This window comes from Microcebus murinus, chromosome 1 (genome assembly GCF_040939455.1).
Source record: "Microcebus murinus isolate Inina chromosome 1, M.murinus_Inina_mat1.0, whole genome shotgun sequence".
Taxonomy (NCBI): Eukaryota; Metazoa; Chordata; class Mammalia; order Primates; family Cheirogaleidae; genus Microcebus; species Microcebus murinus.
In genome coordinates, this window is record NC_134104.1 from 115,302,133 (window position 1) to 115,320,340 (window position 18,208).

At 41.8% G+C, this 18,208-nt stretch overlaps 1 protein-coding gene across 1 annotated transcript in view; it reads right to left on the minus strand.

The window, feature by feature from the left end:
• Positions 1-794: 794 nt before the first annotated feature.
• Positions 795-18,208, minus strand: part of GRK7 (G protein-coupled receptor kinase 7) — a 37,119-nt gene continuing 19,705 nt past the window's right edge. The window contains exons 3-4 of the mRNA XM_012762347.2: positions 8,785-9,059; positions 795-1,243 (exon numbers count right to left, since the gene is read on the minus strand). Of these exons, the coding sequence (XP_012617801.1) occupies positions 907-1,243; positions 8,785-9,059 (612 nt within the window). The 3' untranslated portion in view covers positions 795-906. The remainder of the gene's footprint in view (positions 1,244-8,784; positions 9,060-18,208) is intronic.

The following is an 18,208-nucleotide window of genomic DNA, read 5'->3' on the forward strand; positions in this document are numbered from 1 at the left end:
GCATTAGTATTTTAAAAGATCCCTAGGTGATCCCAAAGTTTGGCAAAGTTTAGGAATCAATAGCATTTGGTATTGCAAGTGTGAGCAATTTGTAGCGTATTATAACACTTAAAGGACTCAACTAAATTTACAGAATAGTTTAATTCACAGACTTCATGGATATTTACATCTAAAATGCTTCAACATTATGATAGCAAGTCATTTCAAAAACATGAAAAAGGGGCAGCTTCCCCATCTCGGTGATGCTGCTAGCCCCTGCGCTGCGCTGGAAATAAATCCTCTTGCTCTCTTGCAAAAAAAAAAAAAAAAAAAAAAAAAAAAAAAAAAAACAAAAACATGAAAAAGAAACTATGAATGAAATGGAAAATTATTCTGTAATCTAAAATATTGCAATCTACTCCTTTTTAAGGAGACAACATCAGGAATGTTTATTTCCAGCTTCAAAATCCTTTTTGTAAGTACAGAAGTAAAAGAAATACCAAAAGATGAAGGGGAAGAAAGGATATAAACAAAGAAGAACTAAAATGATTATTTACTAAGAATTGCAAATGCTCATTTTCAGGGTACACCACAAAGTTCCATTCTCTATTCCTAGGACTTTGCATAATTCCCAGGGACGTGATGGTGGAGGGCTCATGCTTTTAATTTATCAAGATAAACCTGAGTGTTCCTTTTGCTAGTCTTCAGCGAAAACTGAGATTTTACTCATCTTTATGAAAAAAAAAAAAAGAAAGAAAGAAAAAAGAAAACATGTCCTAGAGTCAGCTCTCCTGCTCTCTGAACTGTTCTGTGGTTGCAGTGTCCCTCCTAATTGACCAGCCCCCCTTCAACAGATTCCCGTGGGTTAGGAACATTTGAGGATTATGTCAGCGAGACTTCTGCTGCCTGCCTGGTAGAGAAAACAATTTATAATAACAAACACACACCAGACTTGGAGGAATTACCCCTCCCACAACCTGTGGGCCTGTTGGGGTCATTCAGTTCCTCAAAAAGTCCTGTTTCTATAATTTCTTCCTGCCATGCTATGGGGACAGCACCTGTTGCAAATCTCTGGAAGAACTTCTGATCTTTCTCATCAAATTCCACCCCCCGAACCTCCGAGAAATCGTCGATTTCAGCGATGTCTTTGGCATACACCACCGAAGGGTCTGGCACAAAGGGGGGTTCAATTAGGCCGGCTTCCAGGCGAGCAAAGTTGATGGTGTTAAAGAAAGGATGTTTCCTGGGGTCATCGGACTTGTCTCTGTGAAGAAAGGAGATGATCAGCCTCAGACATAGTTACCAAACCAAAATAGGAAAGGTATTTTGTAACAATACAAAGGGTGCAGGATTCTTTTCTTAGAATACGTTACATTTCAATGACAAAGACAATGCAATGACATAAAGAATAACTTTGAAAAATAATAACTTTTAAAATCACCCCAAATTCCATTATATATAAACAGTAGCATTTTCTTTGTTTGCAGACATCATTCACATATGCATGTAATTTTTAAAGTCAAACATTTGACATGACTTTTACCTTGGTGTTTCATGGAAATACCTGGAAAGTTCCATGGAGCCAGACCTGCTTGCTTCTTGTCATTGCCTCTTCACAGAACAAGTTAAGTATATCTTTGTTCCACACAACCACCACTAACATTTTTTTCCTATTTTTAATTTTTTTTTTTCCGGCCTCACCTTCTCCTCCCTCCCCACCACTCACATTTCAAAAGACAGCACTCATATTCCTCACTGATAGCATGATATGATTTCTAGAAGCCACACCCACCTCCCAACTGCCACAGTAATCTGGGTGGTATTTCTTTAAAGACTTAAAATCCATTAGTAGTTTGCAATAGTAAAAATGAACATACAATTTGGTGCTCAAGACTATGGTTATTATTATCAAACCCTCCTCTCTATGCTAGAAATTATTCCAGTATCTGCCTTAGAATAAGAGAAAAAAGTATGTTCCTGCGTAACCTCTCGTATTAGTCATCTATTGCTATGTAACAAATTGCCCCCAGATTTAGTGGCTTTAAACAACATTTATGATCTCATAGTTTTTGTGGGTCAAGAAACTGGACATGGCCTAAGTGGGTGTCTCCGGCTCGAAGTCTCTTGTGGAGTTGCAGTAAAGCCGTTGGCCAGGGTTGTGGTCTCATCTGAAGGTTCAACTGAGGTTGGGGGATGGATCTGTTTCCAAGCTTACTTGTGTGGTTAGTGTCAAAACCTCTATCCCTCATCAAAGGAGCCTCTCCACAGGACTGCTTTATAACGTTGCAGGTGACTTTCTCAAGGCAAATTATGAGAGAGAGAGACAGAGAGAGAGAGAGAGAGAGAGAGAGAGATCAAGCTTGCATGCCTCCAAGACAGAAGCCACAGTCTTTTTATGACCTAATCTTGGAAGACTCATCTCATTATTTCTGCCACATTCCATTTGCTAGAAGCAAGTCAATAAGTGCAGCCCACGTGAAAGGCAAAGGGATTACACGTGGGTGTGACTGCCAGGAGACAGGGATCACTGGGAACCATCTTACAGGCTGCCCAACATACTTCTCTTGGCTCCTTTCAAAGCTGGGCTTTAACTAAATAAAAAGGGGGCTGTTTTGTGGTATCAGATTCAAGATGAATTCTTCTTTTTTAAAAATGTGAAGAGATTTCCTGGTCTGATTAAGAAATGTCTTCCTTTTGAAAGAAGTCTACTTCTGTCATAAATCAACCTTAATAGAAATTAATCACATTCATAGTCTCTCCTTTATGTTTTTCATTCCAGATGCCAAAAAGCTTTCCAGGAAAGGATGGAGAGCTTCCCCCGCAGATCCTCTTCTGAGACTCCCCCGTGCCGATGATAACTGCAACAGACTCTGCCCGGTAGGAGGACTAAAGGCGAAACACAATAATGACACAACTGATGACAAACATAAGGATAACTGGCATTTATTCAGGGCCTATTCTCAGCTAACAGAACGTTCAGCTCCTCACTTACATGATTACATGCAACTGGCACAGCAGCCCTCTCTGTCTCTAATGCCTGTATTAGGTCATTCAGTATGAAATGTCCGATTTCAAATCAAAAGTGTAGTTTATTGTATCTCCAGCAAAAAGCAGTACAATTAATCAAAGTATGCACCTAAACTATCAACGCAGTTTGGCCATCTTAACAGTGGCTTGTTTATGCCAGCAGCGAAGAAGCCTGGAGAGCAAGTGGTGACGAAATATAAATAGCCGAGCATCTGAGGAAGCCAGAGAAAATAGATGACTGTTTCAAAGGAAAAATTGTAATCAAATTTTATTATGGAAAAGAGAAAGAGTTGGAGGCGTCTGATGTCCAGCCACCGTCAGGTTGCTGTTCTGCCGACTTAGGCCTAGCCCCATCCAGAAAGGTCCGACTAGAACTTCTTGGGCGTTCCGCACTGTGTATGGAGAGCTGCAGCAAGAGGTGCTACAAAAGTGTCTCCTTTCTTCCAAAAGCCACCAAGTTCCCATCTACTGAATGAAAGGAAAATGCAGGCTTGCCAGCTCCCAGAACCTCCCGCCCCATTTCTGTGTGGTTTACATGCTTATAGATTAAGAGTCTTGAGGGAGGGTTACTGAGATAAATTGAAGCTTCAAAGATAGATTTTTTAAAAAGTCAGGTTTATTGAGATATAATTTGCACAGAAACATTCCCCTTTCTAAGGTGTCAGGTGGATTTTATTTTATTTTTTATTTTTTTGAGACAGAGTCTCACTCTGTTGCCTGGGCTAGAGTGCTGTGGCATCAGCCTAGCTCACAGTGACCTCAAACTCCTGGGCTCAAGTGATCCTCCTGCCTCAGCCTCCCGAGTAGCTGGGACTACAGGCATGCGCCACCATGCCCGGCTAATTTTTTCTATATATAGATAGTTGGCCAATTAATTTCTTTCTATTTTTAGTAGAGACAAGGTCTCTCTCTTGCTCAGGCTGGTTTCAAACTCCTGACCTTGAGCGATCTGCCTGCCTCGGCCTCCCAGAGTGCTAGGATTACAGGCGTGAGCCACCGCGCTTGGCCTAAGGTATCAGGTGGATTTTAAATGTTGCAGGAGAAGGATAGAGCTAGAATTCCACCCAGGTAGATCAGGAATCAGCCCTACACGTGTATGTCTCAAAGATAATGAAGGAGCTGGAATGGGACTAAGGGCCACAGGCAAGGAGCTTGTATCACTTCCATGACCGCTGGCAGGAACACGCTGACACAGGGGCCTTAAAAGGGCCCTTAAAACTCCCTCTCACCAGCTCTAACATGGACAGTGCCCAGGAGCTTGGCTACCTTGGGACTCATCAGGATGGAGAGTTCTCAAATAGCATCTCAAGCACGCCCAGCGCAGGTGGTCTTGGTTTGTCCATCAGAGTTGGCTGACTGCAGCCCTTTTGCGACTAATCGTGAAAGACCAGAGAACCATGGACCATTTCGAGGTTTCCTTTATGTTCTTCAGCAATCCTGCTAGATGCACCTGGAGGGCAGGACCTGTGTCTTCTACTTTTTCCCAAGAAGTGTCTGTGGTTGTCAATGCTACCAATAGAGACCAGGCTTTCTGATCTCTACTCCTCACCCTGTGTCTGGGCCACCATGAATCGGATCACTTTGATCTTTGGCATTAGCAACTGCCATCACAGTTCTGTCATTAAAATAGCACGAGGACTATCTTACTCTTGAATCTTCTCCTGGCAGCTTTGTGCAGGGGTCTCTTGGCCCACCGTTGTGCAGTGCGCTTTAGACAAATAGGAGAGGCTGTTGAGGGAGGCAGCATCTATTGCAATAGCCTAACTGGCAGCTGCAAGAAAGACTTCTGCTTGCTGCAGAGGAATATATTTCCAGGCGTTGACAGAAGCTCTTCTGTTATCAAACCCCACACAGACATTACGATGGATTTTCTTATAATAGTCAATGAAGCCAAGGCTCCACCTGCCCATACACTCTAGGATTTGGTCTGTCAAGAACAATGGGGATTGGCATGAAATTGTATGTCAGAGAAGCATTTAAGTCACAGATTGCATGGTTATTTGCTCTTGCTCTGCTGTGTTGACTGATCAGAATCAAATCTATAAAAAATCTTAAGTGGTCTTTATCTTTTATTTTAAAAATATATATATTTATTTTGGAACACATTATAGTTGACCCTGTCTGGAGCCCCTGTAAAGTGCTCAGAAAAGCTTTTGGCTTCTCTGCAAAATTAACTTCCAGACCCATAAAGGCAAAGACAGTAATCCTCTTCAATGGTGTCTACAGGAGAATGGTTTTTAATTCATTTCAAATGCTGGGAAACATGCTGTCTAGACGTTGGCTTTTGAGGATAACCACCACCTTAATCCTGCAGTATCTCAGTTGAATACATTTTTTAAAAATACAAAGAGTTAGAATAAAAATGTTGGGAGCTTTTCTCTTTCACTGAGCAGTTGGGCTTTTGTGTGTTTTTTGTGTGTTTGTTTTTGAGATAAGGTCTTACTCAGAGCAGTGCTGGAGTGCAGTGGTGCGATCATAGCTCACTGCAACCTCAAGCTCCTGGGGCTCAAGGGAACTTCCCACCTCAGCCTCCTGGGTAGCTGGGACTACAGACATGTGCCCCCACGCCCAGCTCATTTTTCTACTTTTTGTGGAGACAAGGTCTTCATATAGTGCTCAGGCTGGTGTTGAACTCCTGGCCTTGAGCAATCCTCCTACTTTGGCCTCCCAAAGTATTAGGATTATAGGTGTGAGCCACTGCACATGGCTAACAGCTATTTTTTTTATATGCTTTTTCTCTTATATTATAAAAAGTCTTACCTGAAATAGTCATAGCAACAGATACTTTATTAAAAAAGCTTTGCTTGATGAAGCTGATTTAGGCAAAGTGCTTTAAGGTGGCATTTTCCTGAAGAAGTTTGTCAATATTTCATTTTATAAACCCAAGGGTGTGCTTATAGAGTGTTGAGATAGATTTGCAAACATGTGAATTGAGGCATCCGAGTGGGTGGTGTTCCCTTCGGGGGCATCATCTAAAGAGACCGTTGGTGTCCCTGCTGACTCTGCCACTGTGCGTGTGCCTGCCGATACTCCCTGAACTTGAGGTCCACGAGGATGGAGATGGGGTGATCATCCTGGTCACTGTATCCTGTTTGCCTCTCCTTCCTGGGCACACAGAAGACAACACTTGCCAGCTCCTTCCCCCTTAGGCAAACCCGAGGACTAGTTCTAGTGACAGCGTGTGTGAAGTGACATGTAAAATGTCACTTCCTGGCTGAGGCAGTAAAAAGCTCCATAAGGTCTCTATGTTCTCTCTTCCGCCAGCACCACTTGTGGCCAGAAGTCCCAGGGTAGCATTGATGAAAACAGCCTGGATCCCTGAGTCTTTGCTTGGAAGAGAGATGCCCCAGAGAGCAACTGGGCCTACAATGGACTTTGTATGAATGAAAAGCAATTTAAAAAAAAATTTTAAGCTGCTGAGACTCTGGGGTTTGCTTATTATCACAATATAGTGTGTTCTGACCTTACTAATGCCATGTTGGAATCTGTGCAGGAAAATTAGTTCCATATTTTACTTCCACATAAAATAGCTGTAGAATTCTATCTAATTTCAAATACTCACTAGTTCATTTGGTTATCTGTCATGCTTTGAAAGTTATTAACAAATGAATTTTGTTTGGCCATTTTAAAAAAATCAGATCAAAATTAATAGCTTGCCTGCATGCTTGAACATTTTGAGCTAAGGCTCTTCTACAGTCTTCTTCTAAAACCTCTAATGGCAATTACTTGGAAGACTTAGAGTAATTTGGCTGTCTATGTCCTAGACTTACCTTCAAAATCAGTTATAGTACTTTATAGTTGTAGATTTTTTATTTGTTAAATATATATGTTTTAGATTTTAAAAATTCAATCCAAGTAATTTAAGACATTCAAGCTCACAGTTTAGTTAAAATATTATTTGACATCTCCATTAGAACAAATTAATAATTGTTGTTATCACTTATTGAATAATTCCCAACACACATTTTATCTACCTTTACATATGTATCTAAACCTCAAAATATCCCACTGTATTTGTTAGTGAGAAACAGAACCAGCATGGTGTTGAAGGTGTACAGGTGCACCACTGTGAAAAAACAAATTATTTTGAGCTGAAGAGACTTGAAAGTTACTAACAAATGAATTTTGTTTGGCTATTTTTTAAAAACCAGGCCAAAAATTAATAGCAAAAATTAAGTGTTCTTTCTCCTCCCCCCTGTCCCCAAGAAGTCATTTGTTTTCCCTTAAGTGCCCTTCTCCCCCTCCCGTTCCTCTATTAAGATGGTATATATTCTGTCTTCTAGTCACATTTTTCAGTGAACTCCCACCCAGGTAGGTGAATACAAATCTATTTTTTGCCTTGCTAATCTGTCTTTTGTTGGTTTTATTTGCATGTCCCCAAGGTCTGAACATAAGAGGTAGAGAAAGTGTTTCTTCCCTGACAATGTATGAGAGGGGAGGGAGGGAGAGAGGGAGAGAGAGAGGGGGGAGGGAGAGAGGGAGAGGGAGAGGGGGGAGGGAGAGAGAGAGAGAGAGAGAGAGAGAGAGAGAGAGAGAGAGAGAGAGAGAGAGAGAGAGAATTTATTTTAAGAAACTGGCTCACATAATTGCTGAGGCTTGGCAAGTCCAAAGTCTGCAGGGTAGCCCAGCAGGCTGGAAACCCAGGGAAGAGATGCAGTTTGAACCCAAAGGTGGTCTGCTGGCAGAATTTCCTATTTCTTCTGGAGAGATCAGTCTTTTTCTATTAAGGCTTTCAACTGGTTGGATAAAGCTTACCCACGTTATAGAGGGTAAGCTTTACTCAAAGCTACTTTACTCAAAGTCTACTGATTTAAATGTTAATCTCATCTGAAAATCTACACTGAAGCATCTAGAATAATGTTTGACCAAATATTTGAGTACTGTGGCCTAGCCAAGTTGACATATAGAATTAACCATTACACCCATAACCGTCCCCCATTTTATATATAAGGATGTTGACTCTAAGGAAAAGTAATTCAATTGCTTGAGGTAAAAACAATCAGTATATAGCAGAGCTGGGACATGAATTTATGTTTGTAAATCTAAAGCTTTCCATTTTCTCTCTATATAATAGTGTCATCCCCTGCCCAGGGTCATTTCAGAGGTCAGCTTTAACTTATTTTTTCTTGACAATAGAATATCTTGTTCTTGTTATTCCATTATAAACCATAAAACTTGGTTTTCCTCAAAACAAATTTTAACTGTACTTAACAGCTGGCAACATCTTATGTACTCCATAAATATCTGTTGAAAGATTTATGATATTTTATGGGAAACATTTGAAAGGGGCAGAATTTTCCAGGCCTATGACTATCAGTACTGCTTTAAAGTTTTCATTTTAATCATTTCTGAATAGATAATGCATTCACATGGCTCAAAATTCAAAAGACAATAGGGGTATACATGGAAAATCTTTAATTGCATCCTTGTCACCAGCCCCCAATTTCCCTTCATCAGAAGTAACCAGTCCTATAAATTCCTTGTATACTCCCTTTAAATATTCTATGCAACTATTTGAATTATGTATTCTTTTTCTCTTTCTTTAAATGCAAGGTGTTTTGTACCTCCTTTTATTTACTTTAAAGTATATCTTAGAGATTGTTCCATATCAAGTGCTTATAGTGTTTGAAAATATTAGAAATAGTCACATAATATGCAAATAATAAAAGGAAAATAATAATACTTAATTCCAAGACTTTGCCACAAATCTAAAATATTTTCCAAATCACTGTGGACAATGCTGACATTAGCAACCATCTCTGTTATATGGTAGTTTACCTGCTTCCTAAGCGTTGCTCTGGTTTCTTAGCCAGGAAGAGTCTGCAAATATCTTTAGCTTCCTCTGTGAAGTTATCATGTTGAAATCTGACCTCCTCTTTCAGAGTTCTTTGCTTTAGATCCTCTTTATTGACTTTTTCCTTGTAATCTTTGAATGGTGTTCGTCCAGCAACCATTTCATAAATGCTGCATCCCATTGCAAACCAGTCCACAGGATAGGAATAACTCACTTTTTCCATTAGGATTTCAGGAGCCATGTAACCATTGGTTCCAGCCTATAACATCCCAAACAAAAAAATAAGACAAAACAAAACAAAGACATTTAGGTGAGTGTAGCAGATACTGCTGGTTGCCTACCCAATACTCATTCTCCTTTTCTTTCCTTGGTCAGGGAACCCTAATTTGTTTGGGGTGGCAATGTATCTATCCTATTCTTTCCTTGCTTTCCCAGCAGCCTCTGGTGCAGCAAGGGAAGCCATGTGATCCATTCTGGCCAATGAGACAAAGAGTTGTTGGCTGAGGTCATTATAAAAGCAACAGATGTGGCTGCCTTTGGAGTGGGAAAATCACTTAGCCTCTTGGTCTCCTCACCTTATCTTTAAGATGAAAAGTTCAAGTGGGTGTCTCTAACATCCCCTTAAGCTCTGCTTCTTTTTTTTTAAATTCGCAGATAAAATGAAATTTTTAAGGTCGAAGCACTTTATTACTAATAGTGAATGTCCATATAATATTGTCTAGTCTATGACATTTCTTACTCTATTTGCTATGTAATGACATTAATACCACACGTCTCTGTCTGCCTGGGTCTGCATTGAAAAATTAATATTGTCATGTTAAATGAGAAAATTCCATACATGAAGTTTTATTTAACATGTATGACTATATATTGTAAACACACTTCTACTGACTATATATGCCAAATGATCATTGGGTTAAATATATATGTGCATGTTTATATATACTTATGGTAGTACACTTGTGGTGTAAATGGTAAAACACACACAAAATTTACCATCTTAACCATTTGTTAGTGTAAGTTCGGTAGTGTTAAGTATATTCACACTGTTGCACAACCAATCTCCAGAACTCTTCAACTTGCAAAACTGAAATTCTATACTCATTAAACAACATCTTCTCATTTCCCCTCCCCCCAACGCTTGACAACCACCATCCTACTTTCTGTCTCTATATATCTGACTACTCTGGGTACCTCATGCAGTATTTGTCTTTTTATGGCTGTGTGTAATTTTTTTTTTTTTTGAGACAGAGTCTCACTTTGTTGCCCAGGCTAGAGTGAGTGCCATGGCATTAGCTTAGCTCACAGCAACCTGAAGCTCCTGGGCTCAAGCAATCCTCCTGTCTCAGCCTCCCAAGTAGCTGGGACTACAGGCATGTGCCACCATACCTGAGTAATTTTTTGTATATATATATTAGTTGGCCAATTAATTTGTTTCTATTTATAGTAGAGATGGGGTCTCGCTCTTGCTCAGGCTGGTTTTGAACTCCTGACCTCAAGCAATCCGCCCGCCTCGGCCTCCCAGAGTGCTAGGATTACAGGCGTGAGCCACTGCACTGGGCCTGTGTGTAATTTTAATACATTTATTTATGCAACAAATATTTAATGAACGTCTACAATATACCTTGTAGTTATAAAGTTTATATTTACATTAGAATATATTTTCACAAAATCTATATGGTTGCTTTTGGTTAAAGTATACTACAAAGAATAACCTCTGTAGCAGTTAAAAATACAAGTAAAGAACACCCTAAAATGACCATAGCTTCTATTATTACATAAAAATGATAATTTAAAATATTGGCATATTGGAAAACAGATAAATATGCTCTGTAGATTGATTCAGACTTTTAGGAGAGCAATATGACAGAGAACAATGGAAAATAAAAGACATCAAATGGTTCCTGTCCTTTAACCAGATTGTTTAACCTTGAAGTATGTACCTCAAAGAAATAACTAAGAAGAAAGAAAAAGGAATGTATGTTGAGATGTTTGTAGTTCCATTATTCATAATGGGCACAAGCTGGAAACAACCAAAGGCCCATCAATAAAGACAACACATCAGAGTTTATTGTTAATACCAAGAAATCTATATACGTATGTGCGTCATGCACTGATGACAGCTGTGAATTTCAGTACATAAAAAAAGTTTGGAAAAGCCAGGCAAAGCGATGTGTCCCCGTAGTCCCAGCTACTTGGGAGGTTGAGGCAGGAGGATTACATGAGCCCAGGAGCATGAAGCTGTGGTGCAAGAGAATAGCCACTGCACTCTAGCCTGGGTGACATAGCAAGACTTCCTCCTGAAAAAAAAGTTTGAAAATTATTTATCTGTTCATGAGGTGTTTTTAGGTGCACTGTATATGTAATGCTTTGGGAATATGAAATTTTGTAGATGATTTCTATATGGATGACAACAATGAAAAAACATATATGATCCAAGTACTAATGAAGGAAGACTAATTGGCCTGAACGAGGAAATTCTGGCAGTGACTAGGGTCTAACGGGCTGGGCATGAGTCACCATGGCACTGCTGCTTTCAGAGAAGCTGGTATGTAATTTGGGTGACCATATGTTCCGGTGTGCCCGGGACAGTCCTGGTTTACATCTGTTGTCCTGGCATCTTGTCCAGTTTTGCATTTGTCCAAACAAAAGGACCCTGTAGGCGTCTCTGAGGCCAGGGTATAGTCTTACTCATCTTTGTATCCAAATTCAGGCACTCATCACAGCGTCTCATTTGGTGCACGCCCAACAAAACTTTTGTTAAATAAACAACAGTAAAGATGGTGACTAGATGTTTTCCATTCATTATGCAGCAAACATTTATTGAGTCATGCCCCGAAATGAGTTCCAGGAATACCGAGACATATAAGGCCTGGCTCCTGCCCTTGAGGATTTGGAGACATAGAGACAGAGAGGTCAGAAGGTTAATTCAATAAAGTAGAGTAAATGTCATAATGGGCGTGTGAAGCAAGGAGGTCCGAGGTGTGTGCTTGTTGGACATATTCACGGGAGAGCCACAGCTGAGCTGAATCACAAGGGAAGAAACTGTCAGACCTAGAAGGCTATGCAGGCAATGAGCACGTGCAAGAGATGGAGACAGGAAAAATGTGGGGTGTTCCGAGAACTGTAGGGAATTTGGCATTTCTGGAATATAGGATCTGTGGGATACTATGGTGGGAGGGGGCTGGAGGGAGAGATGTAAATGAGATTGAGAAACTGCATGCCAAGGTAGCAAAATCCACTCCCAGTCTCCCCTTTCCCTTGCCTCTTTCTGCTGTAGAGGCCGGGTGACTAAGGGTACCATCTCCAGCCTCCTTTGCACGTAGGGCAGCCATATGAGCTTTATTTGAGAGGTGAGCTCTTTATTTGAGAGCTGAAGGTGCTGAAGGTTGGGAAAAAAGGGAAGGAGCTTATTTGGAAATACATAAAAGATACAAGATGGATTCGGTGGATGCATAGAGGGTGGATAGGTGGATAGACATGCGACAAAGCAAGTCTGTAAGATATTGGTGGTATACAAGGGAATATTGTTCTGCCACAAAAAGGAATGAAGCGCTGATACATTTTAAAACATGGACGAACTTTGAAAACATTATGCTAGACAGAAGAAGCCAGTCACAGATGACCATATATTGTATGATTCCATTTATATAAAATGTCCAAAGTAGGCAATTCCACAGAGATAGAAAATAGATTAGTGGTTGCTTAGGCATGGGAAAGCAGGGGAATTGGAGTGACTACTAAAGGGTATGGGGTTTCTTTAGTGGGAGAAGAAAATGTTCTACAATTGATTGGGGTAATGTTTTCTTTCACACTTCTGTAAATATACTAAAACCCAGCACACTTTAAATGGCTGGATTTTATGGTATTTAAATTATACCTCAATAAAGCTGTTTAAAATGTCTATGATAAACTCTAGATAGTGGGTATTTCACAGGTGCTCACTGTGAAATTCCTTCGACTTTGCTTATAATAGAATGTGGAGGGGACAAAAGGAGTGCAGGAAGGGGGATGTGATGCCAGACTGGCTGCTGGCTCATCAGGCACCAGGGGCTTTTCTGGAAGGGGCCCAAGGAGGAGCCACAGGAGACAGCGGGGGAGGGGAATCCAGCTGCCCTGCCCCTCACATCTGCTGTTTCCACTGTTCAAAGCTTACCCAAAGAGCTAATTTGTCTATGTTGCCAGGTATGTCATCCAGACCACGAGCAGATGCCCAGGGAATAAGGTTCTGCAACTCAGCCTAGATGTGCTGCCGTCAGGGAGCTGTCCCAGAGAGAAAGACGAGCAGTAGAGGAGTGGAGGAAGGTGTGTGAGGTCTGTGGCCCAGTCCACCAACGTTACGAATTTCTCAGTTATATACTTTGGTGTGGGGCTTTTTTCGCCCATGGTGCTGGCGACTGGCTGGCTCCTTAATTCAGAAACCAATGGCTGTCTATACTGGGAAATTTTCTCATATTATTTCTTTGATCATTTTCTCCCTTCCATTTTCTCTTCTCATTTTTTGGAAATCCTGAACTTATCCTTTATTTTTCATATCTTTGCTTCCTATTTTCTACCTCTGTCTTTTATTTCTTTTTTGGGGCGGTGGGTGGGTGGTGGAAAATTTCCTCTATTTTCTTCTCTGACTTGTCTATTTCTTTTTAAAAAAAGTATTTTATTATGGGAAATGTCAAACATATACAAAAGAAGAGAGACTAGAGTAATAAGCTCAATGTACCCTACACCCAGCTTCAATGTCACCAATACAGGGCCAGTTTTGTCTCATAATGTCCCTACCACTCCCCTGCCCTTGACTGTCTAAGCGATTGCATCACTTGTTTTTCACTATGAATCTAAAAGGCCACTTAAAAACAAAATGAAACAAAGCAAAGCACTGCAATACCATTATCTCATTTAAAAAATAACAATTCTTTAATATCATCAAATATCTGGACGTGTATACTTCTCCACTTGACCTTTAAACTTTTAAATCAGTTTGTTTAAATTTGGGTCAAATATGGTTCATACACAATGACTAATTGGTATGTTTCATAAATCTCTTTTACATGTTCCTCTTCTCTCTTTTTTTCTCCACACTGGCAAGTTGTTGTTGAAAAAAACCTGATCAAATTGTGGCATTTCCCACAGTCAGATTTTGCTGACTGCCTCCCTGTGGTGTCATTTGACATGTTCTTCTGTTCTTTGTGTTTCTCGTAAATTGATGGCTATACATACCTAAAGGCTTAATTTTTCCACTGAACTTTTCACTTTTGCCAATATGGTTTCATTAATATATAATTAACATACAATAATGTGTTAAGGTGTTAGATATTCAGTTCGACGAATTTTGATAATTGAATTCACCCACATAAACACCACTCAAACAAGATATAAAACATTTCCATCCACCCAGAGAGTCCCCTTGTGTCCCTTTCCAATCAATTCTCCTCCCCATTTCCAGGCAACCACTTTCTGGTTTCTGTTACAATAAATTACTTTTGTCTGTTCTTGCATTTCACATAAATGGAATTGTATGGTAGATAATCTTTTGTGCCTGATTTATTTAAACATATTTTTGAGATTTGGCCATGTTGTTCTGCAAACGTATTTATGTACTTTTTATTTCCAAATGTCCTTGTTGTTCTCTGAATGTTCCTTGTTTTATAGCATTTGTTCTTGTTTCATAGATGCTGTATCTTTTCTTAAATCTCAAAAGATATAATTATAGGTTTTAAGAAATGTTTTCTTCTACTCCCTGCATTGTTCTTGTTCTCTACGAGTTCCTTTTTTCTGTTTATTTGGGTACTGTTTCATTTTGAAGGGTTGTTTTTTTTTCCAAATGACAAATGATCTCTGTCTATTTGTTCATATTTAAGAGTGAAACAGCATAATCTGACTAGAAATCAGGCAGGAACTTAGCTTGTCAACCGATGGGCTTCACCCTAGGGTGAGCCTGCCAAGGTGCCTCACTGGGGGACCCCACCTGTGATTATCTGTCCACCTGTTCTGTTGGTCTGGTCAGTTTCCCCAGTGAGGAACTCTCCAACACCCCACCTGAGAAGTATCAGCCTGTGTGCCCTCATTCAGAAGGAACTGAGACGGGGAAGTTACTGAGGTTCTCTCTGGACATCCTATTTCACTCCCCCCAACTCTCAGTTGGGCCTCATGTTCTTAGGTCCTGCTTGTCTCCAGTTCAACCTCTTCTTCTGGGGAGGGAGAGGCACAGAGAAAGATCATAAAGAACATCTGCATGAACTTAAAACAGTGGCGATCGGTTAAGTTCTACTCAGCCATGTTTATTGTGAGCTTGCTCTTGTGTGGACTCTTCCAGTGAGCACATTTCAAAGGTGAATGACATTATGGATTAAAATCACTAATGAGGACACTGGATAAACCTAAGTTGCTCAGTAGAAGGTATAGAGTGAAAGTGGACAACATACCTTGTCATGAACAAAGGATTGTGGGCCAGGCAAGGTGGCTCACGCCTATAATCCTAGCACTCTGGGAGGCCAAGGCAGGAAGATCGCTCAAGGTCAGGACTTCAAGACCAGCCTGAATAAGAGCAAGACTATATCTCTACTAAAAATAGAAAGAAATTAGCTGGACAACTAAAAAAATATATATAGAAAAAATTAGCTGGACATGGTGGTATATGCCTGTAGTCTCAGCTACTTGGGAGGCTGAGGCAGAAGGATTGCTTGAGCCCAGGCATTTGAGGTTGCTGTAAGCTAGGCTGATGCCACAGCATTCTAGCCAGGGCAACAGAGTGAGACTCTGCCTCCAAACAAAACAAAACAAAACAAAACAAAAACAAAAAAACCCCACAAAAGATTGTGAAACATATGCTGAGAGGAAAACTAGAAATCATAATGGAGAATGTTACTGAGTGTTTATTACATGCTAAATATTTTCTTAACTGCTTTATGTGAATGTCTCATTTAATGTTCATAATAACCTATGAGATAGTGACTATTTTATCCCTCATTTTGCAGATTAGAAAACTGAACCACAGAGAGGTTAAATCTTGCCCAGGGTCACCCACCTAAGATTCATACACAGGTCTGCACTTTTAGCCACTACATTATATTGCCTCTGTAGAAGTGGCTTTTCCTTACTGCCCTCCCCCCCCACCCCCCTGCAGGTTCCCTTCAGGATTTCTTCTCTCCCTTTTATTTTATTATTATTATTATTTTTTTTTTGAGACAGAGTCTCACTCTGTTGCCCTGGCTAGAGTGAGTGCCATGGCGTCAGCCTAGCTCACAGCAACCTCAAACTCCTGGGCTCAAGCAATCCTCCTGCCTCAGCCTCCCGAGTAGCTGGGACTACAAGCATGTGCCACCATGCCCGGCTAATTTTTTCTGTATGTATTACTTGGCCAATTAATTTCTTCCTATTTATAGTAGAGACGGGGTCTCGCTCTTGCTCAGGCTGGTTTCGAACTCCTGACCTTGAGCAATCCTCCCGCCTCGGCCTCCCAGAGTGCTAGGATTACAGGCGTGAGACACTGCACCCGGCCTCTCCCTTTTAGAGTCTTCTTCTTTCCTCTCCCCATGTGCCAATACTAAGTCATTGGTCTTGGCCTGTTCTTGCTTAAGATGCTTCCCTTCCTCTTATCCCAGTGAATTCTCCATTCTTTTTTTTTTTTTTTTTTTTTATTAATACACTCTTTTTTTCCTACTGATTAGATGATAGTTGATTGGTTGAATTCTCCATTCTTTGCCTGTATTCTCTGTTCATCAGACCTGCTGGGTGGCTCCACACAGCAGAGGTTCTGCGGGGTGGGGACCAGGCCCTAAGCCATGCTCTGGGACCACCTTTCTGGAGTCCTCCAAAAATAAGTGAAGAATTGGCCTGCCATCATCACAGCTCTGCAGTCCCCTGGTGCAGTGGAAAACGTGTGAGACAGCCTGCAGGATAACCTCAGATTCCTTCCGAGTAATTTTCAGGACTAAATTCACCTCTTGGTCCTAAAGCCAGAAAATGTCCGCCGTGGACTTTTGAAGGGCACCACCTCCTTGAAGAGCGGAGGTATTTCACTGAGGAGAATGGAATTAGAGGCGCACGCCAGACTCTAAGCACCCACATTCCATCGCAGCCTCCAGCTGAAAAAATTAATTGCCTGCCCTTTCTGCCATTTGTCTTCTGCATGTGAACTGCCTCCTCAGAGTGGGGTGGGAGGAGACCCGCCAAGCAGCATGGGGCAGGGGCCAGCCACGCTGACCTCTCCCAGCTCAGTTTAACTCCTGCAGTGACAGAGGGCCCTGCACCTCAGTCTCGATGGCATCTGAAGAGTTTATTTCATCCATGTGATCAGAACTGCCATCACCAGGGCTGTAGGGATCACCCAAATGTCAGCGGTAACAGACCTCTTAGTGCAGTTTTTTTTTTCCACGTGGTTTATTTTTTAATTATTTTATTTTTTTTTGGTTTGTTTTATTTTGCTTTTGGTTTTATAGTGCTCTTTGGCAGACTCACATAGTCAACACCTGGTCAGGCAAAACAAAGTGGACCCAGCATTGCAGGACGTCAAGAATCAGCCAGCACAGGGTTTAGGAAGGTTTAGGGTTTAGGAAGCCTGGCAGTGCCTGTGCCCCCCCCACCCCTGCCCCCGCCCCCAGCACCGCCACGGGCCAGCAAGAAGTTCATTTAGTACAGTAATCTCAAGAGGATTGCTCAGTCCCGGCAGGGCCACCTGTCGCCTGCAGGTGTCCAGACTTTGGGAAGGTGGGCACCCTAAGGTGGAATTAAGATCCCAAGCCTGTCGGCACCTGTCAGGTAACCCTGCAGGGCTCTTGCTATTGGATGCTGGACCCTGCAGTTGTCACTCTCAGCCCTGGGCCGCGGGGGCTAAGTGGCAGGGCCCAGGCTGGATGGATTCTGCACTCTGAGCAGTACCCGTGTGGCTGTGGACAACAGCAGACTGTGACCTGCGGCGCAGTGAAAAGAACAGGGAGGGGTCTTTTAGTGGGGCCCAGAGGGCACAGTTCACGCCTTAATCGTTTTATAGGTCCAGGAAGGAGTGAATGTGTGTGTGTGTGTGTGTGTGTGTGCACGCGCGTGTGTCGTGCAGGGCTGTCGAGGTCCCGAGTGAGCCTCCAGCTCCTGCTAAGTTGGCAAACTTAAATCCCACCATTAAAAGAAAAGCCCCGTGGGCCCGGCGAGGCCGGGCCAGAGGCGGGCGGAGAAGGAGGCAGAAAGGGAAGCGCCGCGCTGACTGCGGCCGCGGCCTGCACTGGCCAGCGGAGCCAGAACCGCCCGCGGACGCCTCTTCCCCAGCTCATCACAAACCAGATCCAGTCGACAGCACAATCCAAACAGAAGAGGGAATCAGAATGTACATCTTTTGTTTGCCGTGGCAGGAGAACTGTTGAGCAGAGGAAAAAAACAAGCTGAGCTTAGCGCTATCAGCTGTTTCCTGGGGCTCGCTCC